Source organism: Leptonychotes weddellii, chromosome 8, assembly GCF_054177405.1.
Source record: "Leptonychotes weddellii isolate Sample4059 chromosome 8, ASM5417740v2, whole genome shotgun sequence".
In the NCBI taxonomy this organism is placed as follows: domain Eukaryota; kingdom Metazoa; phylum Chordata; class Mammalia; order Carnivora; family Phocidae; genus Leptonychotes; species Leptonychotes weddellii.
In genome coordinates, this window is record NC_138376.1 from 89749237 (window position 1) to 89774184 (window position 24948).

Here is a 24948-nt window from a genome sequence, read left to right on the forward strand (position 1 = left end):
TATTACACCACAGGTCATACGTTTCCCAAGGAAGTGTTTTTAAAAGTGTACTTACTTCAACAACTGAAGTGTTCCCACAGTGACATTTCATAAAAAAAAAAACTCTGAAGATTCATATGTTGGACACACACAAGTGAGACATGAGCCTCACTCAAGCAGAGCTCGTAGGCTAGTGAGTCTAACCCTCATAGCTACAATTTTTATTTGGAATTTTGTAGTACTTTGGAATGTTCACAAACTGCTCTTTACCATTAGCCTATTCACTGTCAACCCCCTTCCACTTCTAGAGTAGTCCAGTCTTAGAAAGGGAAGGAGAAATCAGACCTTAGAGTAGGCTGGTGAGAACTGCCTCTCTTGCATTGCCCAAGGAAATATTGTACTAGCCCACTATAGACTCCTGTGATCTGGAACAGACTTCCAGTTGATCACCACCAAAGCCTGCACTGTGTACCCCTCGCCAATGCAATGACCCCTCGCCAAAGCAATGACTTTGAGGAATAAGAAATCATAGCTCTAGTTTGCTCTCTGGGTACTGCAGGGCACACTAGTTAGCATTGGTCAATAAAGTCCTTTGGCTTCAGCAAACTTAGCTAAGCAAAACTGTGAGATTTTGCCTTGAGCTTAATTAAATAGGCACCTTCACATAGGTTTTAATACACAATAAATAATATAAAACGAAAATATGTATCTGTTCTCATTCCATTTCAAATTAACTTTATCTCCATCTGCAATATTTGCAAGAACATCATTACTACAGCTACCAAGGTCCCAGCCACTTTCTCTGTACATATTATGGTTAGCAATGCATTTTCAGGAATTTGAAGTAAATAATTGAAAATTGGAGGGGAGCACATACATGGAATCACATTAAGAACAGCTTTCAGGGGGCACCTGGGTGGCTCAGTCAGTTAAGGGTCTGCCTTCTGCTCAGGTCATGATCTGGGAGTCCCAGGATCCAGTCCCTCATCAGGACTTCCTGCTCAGCAAGGAGTCTGCTTCTCCCTCTGACCCTCCCCCCACTCGTGCTTTCTCTCTCTCACATTTTCTCTCTCAAATAAATGAATAAAATCTTAAAAAAGAACAGCTTTCAGTTGTTTAAAACACTATGTGTAAAGCATTATGCTATTTGCTTTAATTCTTTGACACTAAATCATATGAGGTAGCTATTATTCACTTTTTAATAGATGATTTAACGGATGAGAGCTTAAGTGTCTTGGTAAAGTCATACAGCTAATAATCAAGTGAGGTGAGATTTCAATCTAGTTGTCTTTTTCTCCAAAGTCTTAGCTATTAACCATGGAATATAGAGGGATGAGGGAATCCATTTCTTTTTGTATAAGTTAACAGCATAATAAATTGGCAAATCAGTCCAAAACTTTTTCTTTTCTTTCTTTCTTTCTTTTTTTTTTTTTGAGAGTGGGGAGGGGCAGAAAGAGAGAGAATCCTAAGCAGGCTCACCCCAGCACAGAACACTAGTGGGGCTTGATCCCAGGACCCTGAGATCATGACCTGAGCCAAAATCAGGAATCAGTGCTTAACTGACTGAGCCACCCAGGTATCCCTGTCCAAAAGTTTTTCTAAAAAAAAAAAAAAAAAAGTATTCTCACTTATAAGCCATATACAAATCTATTAATATGTAAGAAATAGTACCCAAAAAGTAATTATAATACTTTCTATTATCACTCTCTAGTTGGTATGGACTATACTTGGAAATAAATTTAATTTCTTTAAAAAAAATATCATTCAACTTCCTATCATACTGTGTGGGTATGGCTGAAAAGCATTTTAAGTGTTTATGCTTCCAGTGCTCTGATCCTCGGTGAATACCCCATTTTCAGGATTGTAGAACCCAGTTCCAATTCTGTTTACAACCTTTACAACTTCAACAAATCACACTCTCTGTGTCTCAGAATGCTTTTATCTCATGTTGTCCCTTCTCATGATCCCACTATGTAGCAGCGGCCAAATCTCTGTGTGCTTGCTATCTTGGTATTATGTGACTATTTCAAATGTTCATGAGGTGCCCTCTGTGTAGACATTATCTTTCGCCCACCGCTACCAGGGATTTGCATTTCTGCAAGTCACAACCTAATATGGAAGGGAAAAGCAGAGTTTGATAGTCCAGTGCTGCCATCTGTTGTCAGAGTGCTTTGCCTACATTTATTGCCTTCCCCCACCCCTGCTTGATAAATTTATCTATCTATCTATTTATTTATTTATTTTTGATTGCCTTATCTTGACCTACTCTAGAATTTGGAATTGTATGTAATCTCAATTCCTGTGGAATTTGTTTTCTTAGCAATAATAAAATGTTGATACTTCTATTTGCAATTGCATTGGCAGAAACTTCCAATAACTGTTCTATGAATCATGCTTATGTGATTAAAAATTTCTAATAGAACTTAAATGTGACAGTTTTGTTTTAGGAACTTATCCCTCCGGAGTTTTGCCACAAGGTATTTCTAAGAATAAATGGGGTGGGAACTGAGGAGACTGGGAAAAAGAGGAAGTGCTAAGGATTTCTTGGTTGAGTACTGGTACTTAAGCTGTGAGGTTAGTGTAGAGTTCAAACATGTATCAGAGCGTCTTCGATTGCAAAGGCACTGTATTGAATGGCCATAGAAGACCCACTCTGGACTGGAGAGGGAGACTACCATTCATTAAACTCTACTGTGTGCCAGGCCCTGCACTAAGCTTCGCAGATTTCATTTAGCCTCTAGTAACCCCACCAGGAAAAATGAAAAGGTAAAGTAAATGATGTTGGTCGCTATAAACAGTTATATGATGAATCAAGCCAAGGAAAATCTACATTTTACTTGAGCAATGTGGATAAAGTCTTGGAATATCCTGTTCATACGTATTATTTAAATTATATTTATTCACATTTACTAACAATATGAAATTTCGAGATAGGCATAGTGAAGAAGTAAGTCTGGGCATCCCAAAGTGATTTCTGAGCCTTATTCTCCTTCTGATAATTTCTTTTATATATACATATAGAAAAACTGTTTGCCCTCTTCTTAAAACTTGAGAATTTTGGTGCAGTGATTTAGGATTAGACAGATCAGACATCTCTTTCAGGAAACCTTCCTTTTTTCTTCTCATGTGGAGCTGTAGATACCATCACCACTTAGTTTCCTGCATACACTTGCTACACCACTCATCATAGTTTTTTGGAGCCCCTTAGACTGTGAGCTCCTTGCAGTGGTAACTGTATCTTACTTATCTTCGAATTCCAGGTCCTAAAGCAGAACATAGAATATGGTCGGAATGATGTAAGTATTTGTGGAATCAGTTTAATAATTAAGATATTACAACAGTCTACTTAGGAATCTAAAAACTGTCACTTTTCAAGACATACCTTTGATACCTGCCAGAGAGCATACTTAAATGTATTTTTATATTGGCACAGGAGCTAGGAATATCTACAAAATACACGTTTGTCTTTAAAATCCAAGAAGTATTTTTTCTCAACCGAAAGAGAAAGGTTTATTTAACAATGGTCTGCTTGATTTGACTAATAATGCACCCAGTATAATTTAAACTTTGAGAATTATTTTACCTGTTCCATAGTTAAAATTTATGAGCCACTACATTTTTGTGTGGTGTACCCAAACCTAAAGACAAAACATAACAAAAAACAATTTTCAAAATCTCTATTGCTACATTTTTTTCCTTACTCAAGACCAACTACAACTGCTTTTCCACCTGTTACCTGATTTACATCCTTTATTTACCCTTTCCCACAGCTCTAGGTCTGATGCAGCATTATCTAAAACCACCATTTATCAACAATGGTATCAGAGTTTACTAATCATTGATTCTTCCTCTTTCATCCACTGTCAAGTCACTGTTTATTTCTCAGATTGTCAGCCTTTACAGATCAAACATAGACTCCCCCCTCATCAGCCCCTGTCATTTATGCTTCTTATAGATTAATTCTGTGAGGGGCCCCAAACAAATGCATTCTGAACACCGTTTAACATCAGTTATCTTTTTTTTTTTTTTGCACTTAGATTAAAAAGTGTAAGAATACCTTAAATCATCTCCTTAGAATTTTTATAGTCTTCCAAACAATCAGTCAGGGAACTGTAGGGAAACAATTATATAAAAGCCACGCCACAAGAGTTGTTGGAAATGGAATCTGTTTGGCCCCAGTTGATTGTAACTCACTCAAAACTCATTTGGCTTTTGTGGCCATGGTAAGCAGAGGGGGTGAAGATGAAACGACTTTTAGAGTGGATATTCATCACTATAAAGGGGGGGGTTGCCCATATTTGAGCCCCCTCTGTCTAGGGAATTCCCTACCTTTTGTAACTTGAATATGGTAAACGGAGTCTTCTTCCCATAATGAACTGAAGTTGTCTGACAAGCACACTGTCCCGACTCTGTGACTGCTGGAGCACAGGCATATAATCTGGGGTCAGCTAACCAAAATAATCCACCTGGGATTTTTACCTTGGAGACAGTGAGGCAAGGACTGGGACAGTTCCTCTTGGTAGGGAGGAGAGATGGGGCTGGGACTGGCGACATCTTTTTTCAGTAGCAGCGGGGGCCAGCAGTGGTACCCAATTTCTGGTTCAGCGGTGGAGGCCAGGGCGTCCGTGTTCCTCGGTGACACGAGATGGAAGTGTGATTTTTGCCTGGGATTCTGGCTATAGAGGCTTCCTTTTATTCTTGCCATTTCCAAATCTGGTTCCCTAGGTTTTCACAATTCTGTGTGCTACCCAATTATCCATAATTCCTTTTTCTGCTTAAATTAGCCAGAATTGTTTTTCATTGCTTGTAAGTAATAACCTGAACCTGTACAACTATCATATCCTGAGACTTCCTTTTCACCCATAGACTCGACATGCCTTAGTTCATCTCATCTATTCCTTTCTGTAGAATGGAAATTATTTCCCTTCATTTTATCTTCAGTTACAAAAGAAAAAACTGAGATTTAGAGAGGTTAAGTAGTAGAAAAATTATTTTTTGTATTACTTTAAACCGACTTTTTCTGCAACATTCCCAAGAAGGAAACAAGTTTGTTTGTTTGTTTTAAGATTTATTTATTTATTTGAGACAGAGAGAGCAAGGGTAGGGGACAGAGGGGGAGAGAGAGAATCCCAAGCAGACTCCCCGCTGAGGGCAGAGCCAATGTGGGACTCGATCTCACGACCCTGAGATCATGATCTGAGATGAAATCAAGAGCCTGACACTCAACTAACTGAGCCACCCAGGCACCCCAAGAAGGAAACAAGTTTAAAAAGAATCATACCCATAATTTTTGATTCTTTAAAACTTCTTTTATCTCAGAAGGAGATTTTCATAAATTAAAGCCTTCTGTTTAGCTCTTGGCTGATCAGTTTTATAATAGCAATCACAAGCCAATGCTTACAACCTATATCAGAGAAAACTTGGGTTAGTCAGTTTCTTCTGTAGAATTCAGTTTCCTGTCTATAATGGGAAATAGCCCTTGGCTTTTAATAAACCAGGGAAGCCCAATATCCATTGCATTGAGATACACATCTGTATTTATTGTGGGGTTTCTTAACAAAGGCACTGTTGACATTTTGGACTTCTTAGTTCTTTGTTGTGGGGCTGTGCTGTACATTGTAGAGTTAATTTAGTAGCATCCCTGGCCATTACTCTCTAGATGCCCGTGATACTGTCTATCCTCTCCCAATCACAACCACCTTTTATTGTCATAGAAAATGTCTCCAGACATTGCCAAATTGACCCTCGTTGAGAATCCTTGGGTTCTAGAAAGGAGCAAATGAAGGGAGGCCATTAGGGGGAATAAAGATAAAAAAACATGAGAAAGCAAGTCAGGGAGGATCCTGGCTTGAGAATCTAAACAAAAGACATGAATCTAATTCAATCCAAATTCAAATGCGAAGCATATTCTTTGAGGTGGCAATCTTTCTGGTGCTGAAAGATTAAACCTAGATTCTGGGCTATATTTTGAACAGTTGCTAGGTGAATCATTTGCGTTTCCATTCTTGAGAAAGACACCATGTTTCTTTACTAGGTTTCTCCTTGCCCAAAGAAGCCAAGCAATAATGATCAGATAAGGTGTTGTTAAATCTTTTTAGAGAAAAAAACAGTATGTCTCACACTTAGCCTTAGGGATCCATAAACTCAAGACCTAAAAACACAAGCTAAATGTAGGGAATTTTACAACTGTAGCCCTTCGTTAATATGGGAAGACTCCGAAAGTCTGCGGAAAGCGCGCCAGGAGCTGAGTGTTTGTGGCTTCTTAGCACAACGTAACTGCAGAGGGGCCTGTCGCCTCCAGAGCAGGTGCAACAAAACATGCGTGTCCTGCAAACACCAACGCTGTACATTGGTACTCTACTTTCTTTGCAGTTTATGCTATCAATAAGACTTTGCCTTCTACCCGAAAAAAAATAAAAGACTTTTCAGCTTCGCTCTAAATAAATAGGCATGGTCTGGGGGAACCAATAGAGCTTTTGTTCTTCAAATCATTTTCAAACTTTTTAATGATCCAAATTATTTATATTTGTCATGTTCAAATTAGGAAACAACCTACACTTAGTAGCTAATCAAACCGGGACAATACTCTTGATGGACTCTTACGTGTTTAAATTTATATTTATGGAAACTATACAATCACATGAAAAATATAATAGTAAAAGGGGCAGAATATATAGTTGTATATGAGTATGTTTACAACCTGATGAAATAATACTGTTCACAGCATAAAATAGTAACAGAGATAATGCCAAAATTGCAGGAAAGCTATGGAAATACCATGGAAGAAAAAAATGTAATACAGTGTAATTTCAGGGCTCAGTCAAAGCAAAGGGTATCCTGCAGTGACCAACAGAGGATAGGAAATGGAACTCATCTCTGTGCTACAAAACAGAAAAATTAGGTGTCAGCTGACGGCAGATGACAGCATAGGGTTTGGTAGGTATTTCCTTTTAGGTAACCATGCATTTACTCTTTTAGCAACACAGAAGAAAAAAAGTGTTCCATGAGTATTTCTCTTTGTTTTTTCAAAGTCTAGGCAGAGAAAAGAAACTGGAAAACTTTGATTGGGGCACAAGACTAACATTGATTTTTTTTCTCCCCTCCTTGCTCTTTTTTTCCAAATTTTCTTTTATTGAGCATGACTTTCCGATTTGAAAATTCTAAAATTTAAAAACAATAATTCTGTCACCAGACAAGAGAAATAAATGGTCAAGTTTGTTGAAAATCAGAATATTGATAGAAAAGAAATCTCTTATCATTTCTTATCTCAGATAGTAAAAGAAAACAGAGGTAAAAAAAATCAGAAAAGAGGAGCAGACAAGTCTTTTGAGAAAAGCACACAGAAATCCTTACTCTAGAAATAGAATGAACTGATTATTAGAGCAAAGAAACTTTTGGCTTCACAATGAAAACTGTAGCAAAGAGAGGTAGGTTGAAGAGCACATCAGAAAAGCTTTTCAATATTAGAAAGGGTTTCTTTGGAGCAATCCACTCAGGCCAACCAGCGTGGGGAAATTCAGGTCTTCCACCGGGCAGGAGAAAGCTTTTCTGTATAATCTTTTGCTTGAAATGCTTTTAAATTCCTCCTCAGGGATGAGCCCAGCAAGTCAAAGAGCCTCAACAAAGGCATGCCCCGGACAAATGAAGGCTTCCCTCTGCAGTGGGGCTTCAGAACACACAAGTTCCTCTGAAGAAACTAGAGGCCTTTTCTTCCATTACGACAAATAGATGAAGGTAAGGGACCCATTTTGATGTTCCATTCTCATCTGAGTCAACAGTATTTTTGAATGGCAGAAATATTGTTCAAATATGATAGTTGGGTGGATCGGGTGATAGATGAACCGAACAAGTTATCTGTGGCTATAAACCTCTCTCCTTGGTAGCGCATTGTTTCACCTAGCAATAAAATGTTACTGGAACAACAATAATAAAGAGAAAAGCTGCCCATTTCCCCGTACTGGTTAATAGGAGAAGAAAACACCTGCCTGTTGCAGGCCTGCAAAAATTGTTTTAATACAGGGTCACAGAAAATTCAAAGGTTTATAGCCCACTATAAAACAGCTCTTTGTCTTTTCCCACTAATTCCCTAGTGTCACATTTAACAAAACAAGGAAACTACAGATAGTAGAGGTGTTTGCTGATTAGCCTCCCAAGCCATAAATAACCGAGGGTTTTGCTCACCTACAAATATTAAGGTAGCTTATCAATGTTTAAGCCCTTTGTAATTGTTGCTAACATTTTAACCCAGGCAAATTGAGAATTTTTTCTTTCCTGTCTTCTTACATTGACAGAGTACACATTCATAAGATTCTATTATCAGATTTCATGGTATAAAGAGTGAGACATCCCCCAAACACTCGTCCGCTGCCTGGGAGGCCCCATTTTGGAAGATGCATCTGCTTTACGCTTTCCTCGTTTTGCTTTCTCTTAGCTATGGTTTCCATCCTACCTGTCCCGGCCGATGTAGCTGTGATTCCGTGTACTCGGTGCAATGCTACAGGGTAACGGAGCTGCCATCCACTCTTCCTTCCACCACCAAGAAGCTCTACATTAGCCACAGCAAAATTCCATACCTTCAGGTAACCGTTCTACGGCCTAGTTGCCACAATCTTATTTTTTGAGGCAGGGTGAGGGGCGACCGTGGAGCTGTAAATGATCAACACTCAAAAGTGGTGCTTATCAAGTTTGGGTTGTTGCACTAACTATCTGCTTGCCCTTTACTGCTGAGATGGGTGTATGCCTCTGGATATTTCTTTTTAGAGACACAGTCAAGAACCATCAGAATCTATCATTAATGATGTTTTATTTCAGTTTTTATTTTTAAAAAATGTAATTATGTTGTTGCAAAGTAGAAGTAAAGAAGTGGCTCTTTCTTAACAAAGAGAGTTTGAGAGCAAATGGCTATTTGCTGTCCCCACGATTAAGGATGAGTGCTTTCGGGGGATAAAAAGGAGTTTTGTTTGTGCCGTAGAAAGCAGGTGATCCTTAGAGCATTGTAAGACTATCAAGATGAAGCCCAGCATATGAGAATTATTTATAATGGACCCTACATACCTGCCAGGCATCAGGGGCTTTGTGGAAACATCTACGGAGGAAATATGTGTTTTTGTTTTGGCGTGTTATTGCGGTACTTGTTCTATGAACTTTTAATTTTGACTTTTTTATTTATGCCTACCTATTCAGAGTGCTGCAAAGAGTGCTATAGATTTGTCTGAATTTTATAATACAAAGGAATTTTGGTTTTGGCCTTTGATATTTTGGAAGTTATGGAGAGACAAGGGTTCTTATCCTAATTTCCCCCCTATCTAGAGATATAATCATCTTAAGCAAACAGTTAAAAAATCTCTGGGCCTTACTTTTTACCTTTGTGAAGTAAGAAGGTTGGGTTAGATTGGTGAACCCGGGCTCCTTTTACCTGTAAAATTCAATGGCTCTCTGATTTTGTCTTTACCAGTCACTGCTCTTCCCTCCTAGATCCAAACCCCAAGATAAGGAAATACATCTCTGATGCAGGTGCAGAGAGTCAGCAGGTGGATGTACTTTCCCTCCAAATAGAGACATCTTCCCCTTTCATTTGGTTAAGAAATTTGAATGTAGGTGCGCCTAAACACGGAGAGTTTAAAGTATGTGGCGTGATATTGATTTCAAGGCTCAATAAGCAAAATTGCCTAGTGGACATGTTTACTGTCCTCTTGTAATCCACTAGTGCCTAATGCCAGAGAGCAAGTCTGACCCCGTCAGGTCTTAGTATTCAAGCAGGACAGCTGGTTAAAGGGCAACGTGCTTAAATATTTGTTCTGAGGGCCTGAGATGCCAAGAGCTGAAGTATCAGCTAAGCCTGGTAATGATTCATCACTGTTGCTTGCAGCCAGTAAGATGAAATTATACCTCTCATCAAATTCAGTGATCGAATGAGCACGTTTGTCATTGGTTTACATTCTCTGAATGGTAATACTGCCACTTCTCTGACTTTAATCCAGTTAATTGTCTCTTGGAAGGGTAGTTTCAGCAGAGAGGTTGATGAAAGACAGGATTGTTTTGTGAAGGAAATAAAAAGCTCTAAGCAATAATACATCTCTTTTAAAAACCCTTAGGTTTTAAATGACCGTATTTTAGCTGTCTTTGGTGAATATGATGTATGTTCTGCAGAATCAGGTGCCTGTATACCTTAGAATATCTTCAGATTAATAGCAATAGAAATTATATACATATGTATACACACATATATGTACACATATATACGAATACATACATATATGCACACATACCGCATACGAACCATGTGTACGCCCATGGATACATACATATATCTCACAATTAAAAATGTTTCTATTACTTATTTGTATAATTTGTGTTTGTGACTGTGAATGCTGTGTTTGAGACTAGGGATAAAAGATGAAAAATACACAGTTCCTGCCCTCAAAACATGAGGGCCTTTATTATCCATTCATCTGTAAAACTGCCTACTTGTTTGAGGTGCATGCCACTGGGCTGTAACACTCCTTGTTTCTTCTTCCTTTGTCTCATACTGTGCCTCAGCCCCTTCCTCTCCTGGCTTCTGGTCTTGCTCTCCATCCCGAGTCCTGCATCTTCTTGGTGCCGTCAGCGTGCAATGTCCTAGCTCATAAGAATTCCCTGAGCTCATGAGAAAGTATCCATCTACGCTTCCACTTCACCACAGCCATCTACTTGGTGATATCATAACCATTATACCTGAAACCCCTCCACTCAGAAATCTCGAATTCTCCCGCTCTCTGGTCATTATCTTCTTTGCTTTCAGCTGCCATACTCTACTTCTTTTGCCACCTCATGGAGACTTCTAACCCTACATCTACCCGGATAGCCGGGTGCCACTGGAGAGGATCACACAACATCTCTACACATATGTGTGTATAAATGTGTGGTTTGGAACAACCACAAATTTGTAGAAACACTGCAAATTTAAGGTCTCTGACCTCATCTGGGTCTTCAGTGTCACCCATCTGTCCTTTCAATTCTTCTTGGCCAGGCTTTCCTACATTCCATCAACATCTTCCAAAACTTCAGTACAGTTTGGGTTGTCTTCTCAATCCCTACTATCCTCATTCTCACCCATGGTTAGCCTCCCATTTTATTGACTAATCCTGACAAAACCGAGGCCATTAGTCTTGATCTCCCTCAACTCCTGCTCACTGTGGACTAACTTGTCTCCATTCAATTCTGCAAACTCTTTCCTCCAGACAGAGAGGATGAGACCTCCCTTGTTCTGCTCAAGGCAGTGTCCCACCCATGCCCTGGAGTCCATCTTCCTCACCTCTACCTGGAGTTTGCTCCATCATTCTCCCCACACCCATATTTTCAGTTGCTCTTTCCTTACTAGTGCCCTGTTCTAGCCTATAAATAGGCTTCTTTCATTACAATAAAAATAAAATTATTTGGGGGCACCTGGGTGGCTCAGCTGGTTGCGTATCTGATTCTTGATTTCATTTCAGGTCATGATCTCAGGATCGTGGGATAGAGCCTTGCATCGGGCTCTGCACTCAGCAGGGAGTCTGCTTGAGATTTTCTCTCTCCCTCTCCCTCTCCCCACCACTTGCATTCTCTTTCTCTCTCTCTAAAAATAAGTAAATAAATCTTCAAAATAAAATAAAATAATTTTAACTCTGTGTCTCTTCCTGCTACTGCCTCTCTTTATTGGCAAAACTCTGTAAAAGGATAATCTATACTTACTGTCTCTACTTCACCTCCTATTTATTCTCTAATTCACCACTGTTTGGTTTCTACCTACTCCATACAGTTAAAAAACTGTTCTCTCTAGTACATTGGCTCACTCCTATTTCTTGAAATTCTCACTCTTTTGCCTTCCATGGCACCACAATTTTATGTCCTCATGATTCCTCTCTGATAGTTCTTTTCTGCCATTTTGGTAGGTTTCTTTTCTTCCATTGCCCCTTATTTTTTGGGGCTTCTCCAGGGAGTTGCAGTCCTCAGCCTTTCCATTTCTTACTATGTACAGTCTCCTTAAGTGACTTCACTTTATGTAAGGAATGATGGCTCCCATAACTGAGTTTCTAATTCATGCCTTTCCCCCATGTTTCAGACTTATCCAGCTGCCTACTGGACCTCTTCATATATGTATATCATCTCAAAATAACATGCCCCAAACTGAAGTCAATCTTTTTCCCTAAACCTGTGGTCTCTTGTCACTGGCTTCTTTCACTTAAAATAATGCCCTCAAGGTTCATCCATCTTATAGCATATTTCAGAATTTACTTCCTTTTAAAGACTAAATAATATTCCATTGTATGTATATACCACATTTTGTTTATCCATTCATTAGTTGATGGACACTTGAGTTGTTTCTTTTTTTTGGCTATTATGCTCCAAAGAACATTCATGTACCAGTTTTTGTGTGGACATATATTTTCATCTGCCTTGGGTATATACCTAAGAGTGGAATCTCTGGGTAATATGGTAATTATGTTTCACATTTGAGGAACTGCCAGACTGTTTTCCAAAGTGCTCCATTGTTTTGTATCCCTCGAGTAATGTGTGATGGCTCCAGTTTCTCCACATTCCTGCTAACATTTCTTATCCTTTTTTGGATTATAACCATCCTAGTGAGTGTCTGTTAGTATCTCACTATGGTTTGACTTTCATATCACTAGTGGTTAATGATGTTGAGCCTCTTTTTGTGTGCTAATTGACCATTTGCATATCTTTTTGGGGGAAAATGTCTATATGACCATCCTTTGCCCATTTTTTAAAATTGGGTTCTTTGTCTTTTCACTATTGGGTTGTAAGAGTCCTTTTTATATTCTAAATACAAATCTCCTATCAGATCTATTATTTGAGAAAATTTTCTCCCATTCTATGGTTGTTGTTGCTGTTGTTCATTCTCTTAATGGTGTCCTTTGAAGCACAGATGTTTTTAATTTCCAGTAAGTCCCATTTACTATTCTACATGTGTGTCACTTTTGCTTTTGGTGTCGTATCCAAGATAGCTTTTACCAAACCCAAGGTCATGTAAATTTATGTCCATATTTTCTTCTAAGAGTTTTACAGTTTGGGCTCTTACATTTAGAGGACAAATAGGAGTGTCTCAATGACAGCAGTCAATTAAAAGGATTGTGCTTTACATCTTTTGTGGAAGGAGAGAACCTACTTCAAATTCCTCCTGGGTAAGAAATACATGAATAGAGTTGATCACCAAGCGGGGGGATTATGGATTATTTTTATATTCTCTCCATACTTGTCAGGACTTTAAAAGTGTTTACAGAGAACAAGTATTGATGATCAGGAAGAAAAGTTCCAACATTGTTTTACAGACTCCTTACTGGCTTGATGCATACAGGTCTGAGGCTGTAACTATGAGGGTATTTCAGTTATCCTGTGGACACTGAACCTATAAGGATCCCAAGAAAGATCTGTGGCCCTCTAATGCTTGCAGCAGAGGCTACCCAGAAGAAACCAGAAACAAAGCCTTTCATGAGGAAGCAGCAGGCCTTGCTTTTCTGCTCTACCTCATTTTACTTGCCTTGCTTCTTTTTCACTTTTCGTATTTTAGTGTAACTTTTATCTGCGTATATATTAGGTTCACTAAACTGTAAAAATGTATGGCAGGAATTATATTTAGGGAAACTTCCTACACCTAATCATTAACACCAAGCCCTACTTGCCTTGCTTTTTAAGCAACATTGAAAAAACTCACAGCAGCCTCAAGGTTAGCTCGAGGGCAAAAGCATCTCTTTTTTTACATCTTTTGAGTACAGTTCAGCTTAGTCCAGGGAAATGGAAAAAACTGGTCTAGCAGAATTATTTTCCTTTGTCAGCTTTGTAAATTCAACTGAAAATTTGAAAATCAGTATCTTCCCCACTGTTTGTGGTGCCAGAATTTTATATTCTCCTGCTAAATGTAAGTCATGGTAGTGAGGTTAAAATAAAAATATGTGTGCTGGGGTAAGATAAATCTGGGTTGGGGGCTCAACTTTTCCGCTTGCTAGCAAGACATACTTGGACCAGATATTTTACCTTCTCAGGCCTTAGTTTCCCTTTCCAAAAAGGGAATAATCGTGCTTACACACAAGATTTTATAAAGATAACCATAGTGAATACTTAGAAAATGACAGCCATTTTTCTTAAGATTTTAGTTTTACGTCATCTCTACAGCATACGTGGGGCTCCAACTCACAACCCCAAGATCAAGAGTCCCATGCTTTTCCCACTGAGCCAGCCTGGAGCCCCAAGAAGATGGTAACCATTTTAATTAATAATAACCAAAAGTAATCTGCATTGACTGACAAAAAGAAAAAAAGAAGTGTCTCTATACTTAATAAAAGAAAACAACTGTCCATTGGATTCAGTTAAGAACATGAATTATGTTGACTGTTTAGGCCAGTCTGTATATTTGACGAATAGAAATGAAGACAAATTGAAGCTCTGATACTACACCTTATTTGTCTAGTCCCCAAATAAATTGCCCATTCAGGTCCATGTCACCCCTGAGACTTGTTGCATACTCAGCAATCTTTTAGGGTTTGTGGTCACTCAGATAAAAGTGGAACTATTAAAAGCACCAAGTTCTTAAGGAAGATCAGCAATCTAAGAAGTGAAGATCTATGTCTAGAGTCATTTCTGACTTTATATGCAAGAAAGCCTAGAAAGGGCATATAGAAATGAAAAGTCTACTAAAGAAGAGTCTTGGGCAGGTCTTTTTAATTTTGGGTGGAGGGGCTGAAATTCCTCATCCCTTAAATGGGAGATTTGAACTAGATAATCTCTAAAATTTCTGCTTTTCTAAATCTCTATAATTTGTGTCTAGATTTTGTCTTTTTTGAAAAACATTAATTGTAGACCAGATGCAGTAGAAAATGGTAAGTTGAGGAAGAAAGAGTTTAGAGTTTAGAGTTCAGTCTGTTTAGAGTCCAACAGACCTTGTTGAAATTCTCAAGTCTCTCAAGTTTGATAATAGCAAACTTGAAGGGTTATTAGAAGAATTAGTGATAATGTATTGTTAATAAACAAAATTCAACTGAGTACATTTGAAGATCTAATAAATAAGCGATTCATGAATCAGGCAGCATCTCATCTAGCAGGCAGAGAGATGTTCTCAGAAGCTGTACCCAATGGGAGGACTTATAGGCAGGAGGGTGGAGCAAGGGAGTTATAGACAAATCAGTAAGTAAGGATGGTTTCAGGTCCCGTCAAGTTCCTTGTGGGAAGAAGAGATGGGCAGGGTTTTTAATCATGATTATATGTCACTAATGCTGATCAGGAAATTTCAGGTTGACTGTTAAAAGGTCACATTCTTAGGAGAGGTTATAACTGTAATTAAGTCTTGGTTTGCTGTCACGGGTGGGGGCAAATGACTCCATTTGGGGCTTGTGTTTTTTTTCTTTTTTAACAATATAAAAAAAGCACTTGGCACTTGTAGATATTCAAGTGCAAGAAAAAATTACTATTATAATTGGGACTAAGACTAATTAATACATCTGATTAATAATTAAGAAAATATCACATATTAGCAGCAATATACAAACCAAGGTAACTGCCAAAACTATTACAATTAAAAACATCTGTTTATGGAAATTTTAACATAAGATTCTTCTAACGAGTATCATATTAGGAGAAGCTTTAAAATATACCACAATTCACATCACATGTCCTCCTAGAATATAAGTACCTATAATAAATATGTGATGCAAAATTAACCCACCTTGAGGGTGTTAACCACGCATTGGTATTACAAAAGGGCTCAACTGCATAATTAAATCAAACATTTAAAAACTGTAGATAGTAAGACATTAAAGGGTGCGTTGAAAAACATTTTTTTAAAGATTTTATTTATTTATTTGAGAGAGAGAGAGCACAAGCAGGGGGAGCATCAGGCAGAGGGAGAGGGAGAAGCAGGCTCCCCTAGAGCAGGGAGCCCAATGCGGGCTCAATCCTAGGACCCCAGGATCATGACCTGAGCTGATGGCAGATGCTTAACCAACTGAGTCATCCAGGTGCCCCATGCTTTGAAAATTTTAACTCAGTTGAATTCTAAAGCAGGTTGAAAATTCTGTGAATCTTTATCAAGCTGAAGAAAACCTGGAACAATTCCTCTTTCTGCCTAGAGATGATCTTACTCTGAGAACAAAATACCAAGGATTACATCAACCTGAGAAGACATAGATGGCAAGGTAGGAGGTTGACGGATAGGTGGAAAGATAGGAGTGCTTGAACTTGCAAACCACGGAGAAAGTATATCAGATTTGATCATTTCTAAAATCTAGGAGAGGTGTAGCACGAATGGAATCTTTGCTTTACAGACATGGAAACACATGTATCCTGTTTGTTTCTTCATGGATCTTTTTCATCAGTGAATGCAAATTGAGGGGTAGGGAATAGGGAGGCTAGGCTAGTTTTTCCAACTATAATATAGTTGAAAAATGTTTCTCTGATAGGCCCATCCTAGTGATAGCAGTGTCTATGACATTTAAAATTTTTACTTTTAATGCTTAAAATTTTTTAAATGTAATTTGTAACTTAAAATCTAAACAATGAAAAAGGAAGATAATGAAAATCTCTTATAACTTTACATTGTAGAGTTAACAACTGCTAATAGTTTGGTGAAAGATTTCCAGATTGTTCCCATTCTGGACTATTATAAGATGATGCCAACAAAGAACATCCTATTGTATAAATCATTGTGCAACTTGTAAGTACTTCTGGCTAGAAATAAACTTGCTGGGTCAGAGAATATGCACCAAAAGTTAGCTAATATTATGTCCACCAATAGTGTGTGAAAGAGCTCAATGTATTTTTGATATCTTACACTGTTAGCAATCATAAATAAAAAATAGTCAGGACCTGGGGCGCCAGGCTGGCTCAGTCAGTGGAGCATGCAACTCTTGATCTCAGTGTTGTGAGTTTGAGCCCTATGTTGGGTGTGGAGATTACTTAAAAATAAAATCTTTAAAAAAAATAGTCATGGGGGCTCCTGGGTGGCTCAGTCAGTTAAGCGTCTGCCTTCGGCTTAGGTAGGTCATGATCTCAGGGTCCTGAAATTGAGCCCCGTGTCAGGCTTCCTGCTCAGTGGAGAATCTGCTTCTCCCTCTCCTTCTCCCACTGCCTCTCCCCCCCACTCATGCTCGCTCTGTCATTGTCTCTCAAAAAAAAAAAAAAAAAAAAGTCAAGACCTGATTTTCCAAGAGATAATTTTAAATAGATCCTGAAGAGAAATCTGAAGTATCATTAGTATTGAATGATAATGTGTATTTTTTTTCCACAACAATCTTAATTTACTGCTTTTCTCTCTTTGTGACCCATCCCTGCCTTTTTTATAGATGTCTAGCTTCACCCAAATGTTGGCTTTAGAAGATTTTATTCTGCTGGCCAGTGGAACAGAGTCAGTAGAAAATGACACTTTCAAAACTCTGAGTACCTTGAAGACCTTGGAACTCTGCAAAAATAAGTTAAGACAAGTCCCCAGGATTCTCCCAGCCAGTCTTGAAGTGTTAAAACTAAATGACAATTCAATATATGTCCTACACGGATCCGATTTTGAAGGACTAAAGAAATTAAAAATCCTTGAGCTTAAAAACAATCTGATCTCTTCTCTGTCTCCCAGCACGCTCTCCTCTCTTGTCAGTTTGCAGAGTTTGATGTTAGATGACAACAATATTGAATCTGTAGCTGGACCACTGGCCCTTCCCCACCTGAAACGCCTGAGCATGGAGAATAACAGACTCCATCTTGTACCAGCTAGTTTCTTCACTTCTCTACAGTCTTTGCAATTTCTCAGCTTCAGTGGTAACTTTCTGACTAAAATTCCTATTAATCTGCCCAAATCTCTGCTCTCTTTAAAAATGGAGAGAAACCAGCTCAAAGTGGTAAGTTTTCGAGATCTGAAACACTTGGAGCATCTCTCCCATCTTTATTTGTCAGAAAACTCACTCTCCTCCATTGATGGGGCGCAGATACTTGCCAATTTAACTACTCTTGAGTTGTCCCAAAACCAGGTTCAAATGTTGCCCCTCAGACTCCCAGCAAGGCTACAAAAACTCGACATTAGCAATAACCTGATTCAGAGAGTAACAGCGCAAGACTTCCACGACCTCCGAGACTTGAAACACTTGTTCCTGGACAACAACACTGTTAGCTTGTTCGAAGCTGGAGCCCTGCAGATGTGCTCCCAGCTCTCCAACCTGGCCTTGGAGCAGAACCTGCTGTTGTCTATACCGCTAAGGTGAGGGGGAGTTATTATTTATGGTGACCACTTTAAACGTTTTCTGAGGATCGGGGCAATGAAGCCCATTAGACAAGCAAGAAAAAATAGAGCAAACATAAATGATCTGATCAAGGCTGTCCTAGGACTCAAGTGTAGAGATTGTAGACAGGGTTTTGGAATCTCCAGTCCTCTACCTAAATCCTGCACTAACTTAATTTATCTTGCCTGTCAGATAAGACACCAACAGGTGAGATCTATGCTTGAAAATAGGCAATGCCGCTTTGGTGAAGTATGCTAACACACATAATGTGGGGATCTTTCTTGTAAAAGTGTGTTTTGGTTTTTAAGCACGTAGCCTGGGACCCAGCAACCGGCAGACTGGGTACATGCTTAGCCACTAGCCAAACAAGGATACGGAAGAGAAAGGAAGGGGAAATGTAGTAAGAGGTTTATATTTTTAAAAGCATTGAAATAGTAGTTATGACAAAAATCACAAGTGTATAATCTGATCTTGTATTTATTTTGAATTATGTATTTGGAGGCCTCGTATGCTTCTCAGCACTGCAATCTTTAAAGGACTTTAACACAGCTCTGCTTATTTCTCTGTGTGTCTGCCTGTGGGTATGTGAGTCCATTTGGGTTGGTCTCACCTTGTGTTTTTGGTTGTCTCTCTCATAAACACATGCATATGCACACACACGCACACGTACACAGACACACACCCTCACACTCTGACATTTAATTTCTCTTTCCAAATATCCCTCCCTCTGTGCCCAACCCACTGTCCTGTTTCCTCACCCAGTCATCATTGATAACTAATGTACATGTTGACATTAACTGATCCTTTTTTAGGTAAACCTTATTCCATGTCCTACATGTATGAAGTAGATAAATTAAAAAGCAGTAGAAGAATAAAGCCCTATTATTCTCTTAGAAAACGTTAATTATACATGCCTATCAGTGGATTCATTTTCCTTTTGGTGCTTTATGGGAAAAAGATGGCACTTTGCTCTGTTGACTATCATTATCAAATTGCTCATAATTAGCATATCAACTTCTGGCTTCTGTAGAATCCTATGACACTCAATTTACTTATTTTCATTTTGTTATCAATGAGAAAGGGAAAAATTATCTTTGATATGTACAAATGTTCATTTTTTCTAGTTGAAAAAAAGATATTTTATTATACAGTATGGTAAGTGTACCCAGGGCAAAACACCAGAAGTGATTTTTATAATGGAAATCAGTATTTTAAAAGATATATTGAGGGTTATTTGAAATTAATCAACTTTTTAATGCATAAGCATGTGCATACAATTAATGTACTTTACCAGGCACTTGGGATACATCAGTGCAATAAAAAAATAAAACTTCTTGTTCTATACAGCTTAAATTCCAGCAGGGAAATGGTAATAATAAACAGAATGTGTAAGTATTTAACATCGAGATGGTGTTAGGTGTTACAGTTAGCAACAACAAAAAAGGGCAGGATTACCAGGTTCAGGAGAGTCAGGGTGGCTGGTTGCAATTTTAAATAGGGTAAACATGGTAACTCTCATGAAAATGTAAGCTTTGAGCAAAAACTGGAAGGAGGTGAGAGATTTAGCTGTGAAGCTGTTCGGCGGTGCGGGGAGTATTCTAGACAGAACAGCCAATACAAAGGCCTTAAGGCAAAAAACATGCCTTCAGTGTTTCAAGACTCTAATACTTGTCATTTCAGTAATTTCTCTACTATGTTTCAAGTCTTATTTTCTATCACTGTATACCCATACTCCAAGAAAAATAATCGTGTATAGAATAAAAACTCATAAAACAGGTTGGGGAGTGACTGTTACCATCAAGGATTCTGAATGGGCTGCGAGAACCTTGGCAAAATTGGGAACGCAGTGGACTTCTCTATTCCGGTGGCTTTTAGAAAGCATTCGGTTGAGTAATCCTGCTAAGTTTAATGAGTGAAAAGTAGCTTAATTATTTACTCCTGCCAGGGCATTTGTGTGCTTTAATAAGTGACTACAGAAAGCACAATGCTTTTGCCAAATGGAGTGTATAATAGAATTGCAAGCCTGAGCTAGCCATAATTCTCAAATCTGACTCCGCATTACAATTATCTGGAGAAATTTGAAAAAAACATACTTATGCCCAGACCTCTCTTCAAAGCAGTTAAAACAGACACTCCAGGATTTGTGCCCAGGCATCAGTATTTGTAAAAAGCTCCCCAGATGAATTTAATGTGCAGCCAAGGTGGAGAAGTAATGGGCAAGAACAACGAGCAAGGGACATGAAATGAGAGTGGGCTTTTCCTGTGAGGCTTAAATTAAGCAGCACAACTGTCTGTTCTGTCAAAGAACTTGGCCAGCTATGAGAGCAATGTGTTCCCTGTAGAAAGTGATTTTTAAATTCCTCATCAAATCCCCCTCCCACTTTCCAGCTTTTCTCTGAATTGGAAACTGGGAATGGTCCAGAAAAGTTTTTCTGTGATTTTCCTCCCATAAAGCATTAAAACGCAATACTGTTTTTTATTTTTAATTGTTAAGACTTTTATTTATGAGCTCAAAACAGTACACTTTTATTTGCATGGGTCTTATTCATACACAAAATTGTACTTTAAAATTCAGTTTCCTATTAATAAACTATAAACACGGCAACCTATCCCTTGCCAGTTGCTAACCTAACCTAACTTGTTGCTAGTTGCTGTGTATCCTACCACAAATCACAAATCCCTTCTTTTGCCTACCATTCTCCGTTCTACATTTCACCAAGGAAATAATAGTAGATGGTTTTAGGTACACATATATTCAAATATCTACTACATTTGCCTCAATGTACTAATGGAGATAGAAAATAATACCTAGTATCAAGTACTGACTTAATTAAGTACTGACTTCACCCAGCAGTGAATTTATATTCATGTGTTATTCCTCATTACTTCTTACAACAATCCTATGAATGTAGGCACATTTTTTAACTATTATTTTATGGATTAGAACATTAAGGTATCAAGGAGATATCAAGAAACTTCTTAAAATCAGATCATCAGTAAGTGGGGGAGTCAGAATTAAGCACAGTAGTCTAACTGCAGAGCCAGGGAATTTTAGCCACCACATGATCACCTGCCTCTGAGATGTACTCTGCTATAAACACTAGACTACTTAAAAACTTAGGACACCCAAGACCGGGCTCTCACTTTTGCTGTTTCATTCTTATTTCACCAATCTGCAGTTCAGTGAACAACTATAAGTTACATCATCTTTTCTTTATCCACAATTTGGATAATTCAAATCCAGAATAGCTTTCTACAACCTAACGCCGGCGTAGCACTTCATCTTACTTATACTCAGGTGCCATCTACTGGTAACATGGGGTGTACCCCTTTTTACTCTAAAAAGCCACAGACCCAAAGAACAAGTAGCGTTTTTAGAAGCAGGTTTGTCTTAAAATCAGGGATACCTTTCTCTATAAATCAGACTTATAAAAACAAATTATATCAAAGCCATAAATGACTGCCCTAAGTTCACAAAACCAGGATATTGGTAATTTCCTTACAATGTCATTTTGGTTATAACGCCCATCGAAACACGAAAGAAAAAAAAAGGAAGAAATTTGTACCTACAAATTTTGGCTCTGCAGCCTAGAACTGATCATCATATTTGCTTTAAAGGAAACTTGGCTTTCTCATTTTCATTAGCTAACATTTATTATGTGATTTCTGTGTACTGGGCACTTTCAACTATAGGGTGGAAAATCAGAGCTTTAAGCTAAATAACTTTAAGCTTTAAGCTAAATAGCTTACCTGAAGCCACGAACTGGAAAATAGAATGGCCAAAGTAAGAACTCAAGTCTTAATTAGTAGACTTAACTCTCTGATTTACCTTATCATATCTTTCCTCAGTTGTTCTCCCTTGTACTTGCAAGGGTAATAGAATCTTGCTTCCTGCCATACCATCTGGAAATAGTCCATCTTTCCTTGCAAAACAAAACAACAAAAAACAAAACAACAAAAAAACAAATGCTATACATAAGATTTTTCTGTATAACTTTTAGGGATGTACCTTATATCAATTGGTATGTGCACAAAATTACATTGTCTTGGGGACAATTTAACTATCAAATTGTTAAAATGTATGAAGTGATTTGCCCTGGTAAATTAATCTACATTTTAAGGTAAATTTTATTGCAACTAAGGAGAAGTCACTTTAAATAAATAAGACTATAAAATACTCAAAAGCACAAATACTTCTATATGTATATGCACTGTATAGCTTAGGATACAAATATGAAGTATATAATCATCAGATGACTGGGACCACAACAATAAATTTCACTGACTACTAAAAGGCATGAATGTACATTCAGTGCATTCACACTCTATGAAAATAGCATCCGAATGGTTCTTTCAAGGGCCTTTTTTTCCCCTATAAAACTTTCCCCCTTCTTATACTTCACAAACAGAATAGCACTTAATATGGAGCTGTTGAGTAGCAGAAAAATTTTCAGGTTCACAATTGTGATTCTTTTTTACTTTTTATCAATAGGCATTAGCATGACATTTTCCAAATTGGTGTCCACAGTTAAAAAAAGTTTTTTTCCTGATTATAAAGCAATACCCATTCAAGGTTGAAAACTTAGTGTGCTGAAAAATGAAAATTCATCCATAATTGCTCAACTAGAGCCCATGTCTAGACATAATTTTTTTTATGTACTTGTGATCATTCAATTTTGGTTTTTTTGTTTTCTATTTAACATTATAGAGGATTTTTCTTTCTTTTTTCCACTTTTTCCAAGTATTACAATGGACCCTAGGGATCTTAATTTATTTGGTGTGTTACAATCATTTAAAGTTGCTAGTCTCTTTTGATTCCCAAATTGTTCCAGATTCGTCTAGTGAGAGCCTCTCCAAGCTGGTCCCTGTGTTCACGAGACATGATTCCATTAGTTCTCTTTTTCAAAAATTGCGGTAAAATACACATAAAATTTACTTAACCATTTTTAACTGTACAATGCAATATTGTACCTTCATAGCGTTGTGCCATTGCTCTCTGGGACTTTTCATTTTGCAAAACTGAAACTCCATACTCATTAAACAACTTCCCATTTCCTCCTCCCCCAGCCCCTGACAACCGCTATTATACTTTCTGTTTCTATGAATTTGACTATTCTAGATATGTCATATAAATGGAATTATAGTAGTTGTCTTTTTCGTGACAGGCTTTTTTCACTTAGCATAATGTCCTCAAGGTTTATCCATGTTGTAGCATGTACCAGAATTTCCTTCCTTTTTAAGGCTAAGTATTCCATTGTATGTACCTATTGTATCTTGCTTATCCATTCATCCGTCAGTGGACACTCGGATTGCTTCCACATTTTAGCTATTGTGAATTCAATATGGGTGTACAGCATGTAAATAATGTGTAATATTATTTAATATGTAAATACCTCTTTGAGACCAATCATGCTTTCAATTCTTCTGTGTATACACCCAGAAATGGAATTGCTGGATCATGCGGTAATTCTATTTTTAATTTTTTGAGGAAGCACCTCATACCATTTTCCATAGCGCCTGTATCATTTTACATTCCCACCAACAGCACACGAGGCTCCTAATTTCTCCACATCCTCATCAACACTTACTATTTTCTGGATTTTTCATAACAGCCATCCTGATGGATGTCCCATTAATCTTTGAACATGCTATTGCATTCTGACTCAGATGTTCTGGCTCACCTTGCCCCAGACATGGAATCCGTCATTTCTCTAAGAAGCCTTGCTTCTTTAAGTGGAAACTGGAATTCTGAAATTAAGATCTGGGTGCTCAGTGAGCTTAGGCTATTGGAGAAGCATTGCTATTAGGGTGTAATATTACTTCTAGATTCTTCCAGTATGCACAACTAGAAAAAATATTTTTTTAAGTGATGAATTCACATTATCTCCAGTTCATATTTAACATTAGAGGGTTTTTCTTATTTTATATTTGTATCTTTTCTTTTACAATGAAATCTTGGTTCTTAATATATGAATATATTTACTTATTTGTTTTGTCTTAGAGTATTCATTAAAAAGATTTCAAATTTCATTTCTAACAGCAGTATGAATAATAAACGTGGTGAGAGAAATTTCCTTGCAGATCCTTTTGTCCTTAGTCTCTAAGGCTTAGACATATCCATTAAGGATATTCAGTCAGAGTACTTTTTCTTTCCTTTATTTGGTTATATACCAACATTACCATTTGATTAATTAATTAGATATGTTTGTTTCTGTTTGTGCTCGATTTTGGGGCTTGATTCTGTTTTATCTTATTTGTTTTGTGAACATGTAAACCATTAACATGATTCAAAAGTTAAAACCATATGCACACACTTCCTATAAGTAACCATTTTTATTCACTTCTGGGTTATCATTCTTTTTTTTACCCAATATAAGCAAATATATGCACATGTATTCTCATTTCCCTCTTACACAAAAACTGACATACTATACATATTATTCCACTTCTTGCTTTTTTCCCTTTAACAATACCTTCTGGAAATCATTTTATGATAATTCTTAGGGACAAACCCCTTTCTTCTTTAAGACTGCATAGTAGTTTTTTACTGTTGTACTAGGTTGTTTCCAATCTTTTGCTATTATAAATAATACCATAATAAATGCACATATGCTGTTTTATATTTGTTGAGTCATATCTTCAGAGTATATTCCTAGAAATGAGATGGCTGAGTGGAAGGGTAAATGCACAAGTTATTTCATTAGACTTTGCTAAATTCTCCTCCATAGGGGCCATG

At 37.7% G+C, this 24948-nt stretch overlaps 1 protein-coding gene across 1 annotated transcript; it reads left to right on the top strand.

Annotated features, from left to right (window-relative positions):
- The first annotated feature begins 8369 nt into the window (after positions 1-8369).
- On the top strand, positions 8370-18194 carry LOC102731774 (nephrocan-like). Its single transcript, XM_081829370.1, has 3 exons — positions 8370-8558; positions 17289-17416; positions 17573-18194. The coding sequence occupies exons 1-3, from the start codon at positions 8370-8372 to the stop codon at positions 18192-18194; spliced, it is 939 nt and encodes a 312-aa protein (XP_081685496.1).
- The last annotated feature ends 6754 nt before the right edge of the window (positions 18195-24948 follow it).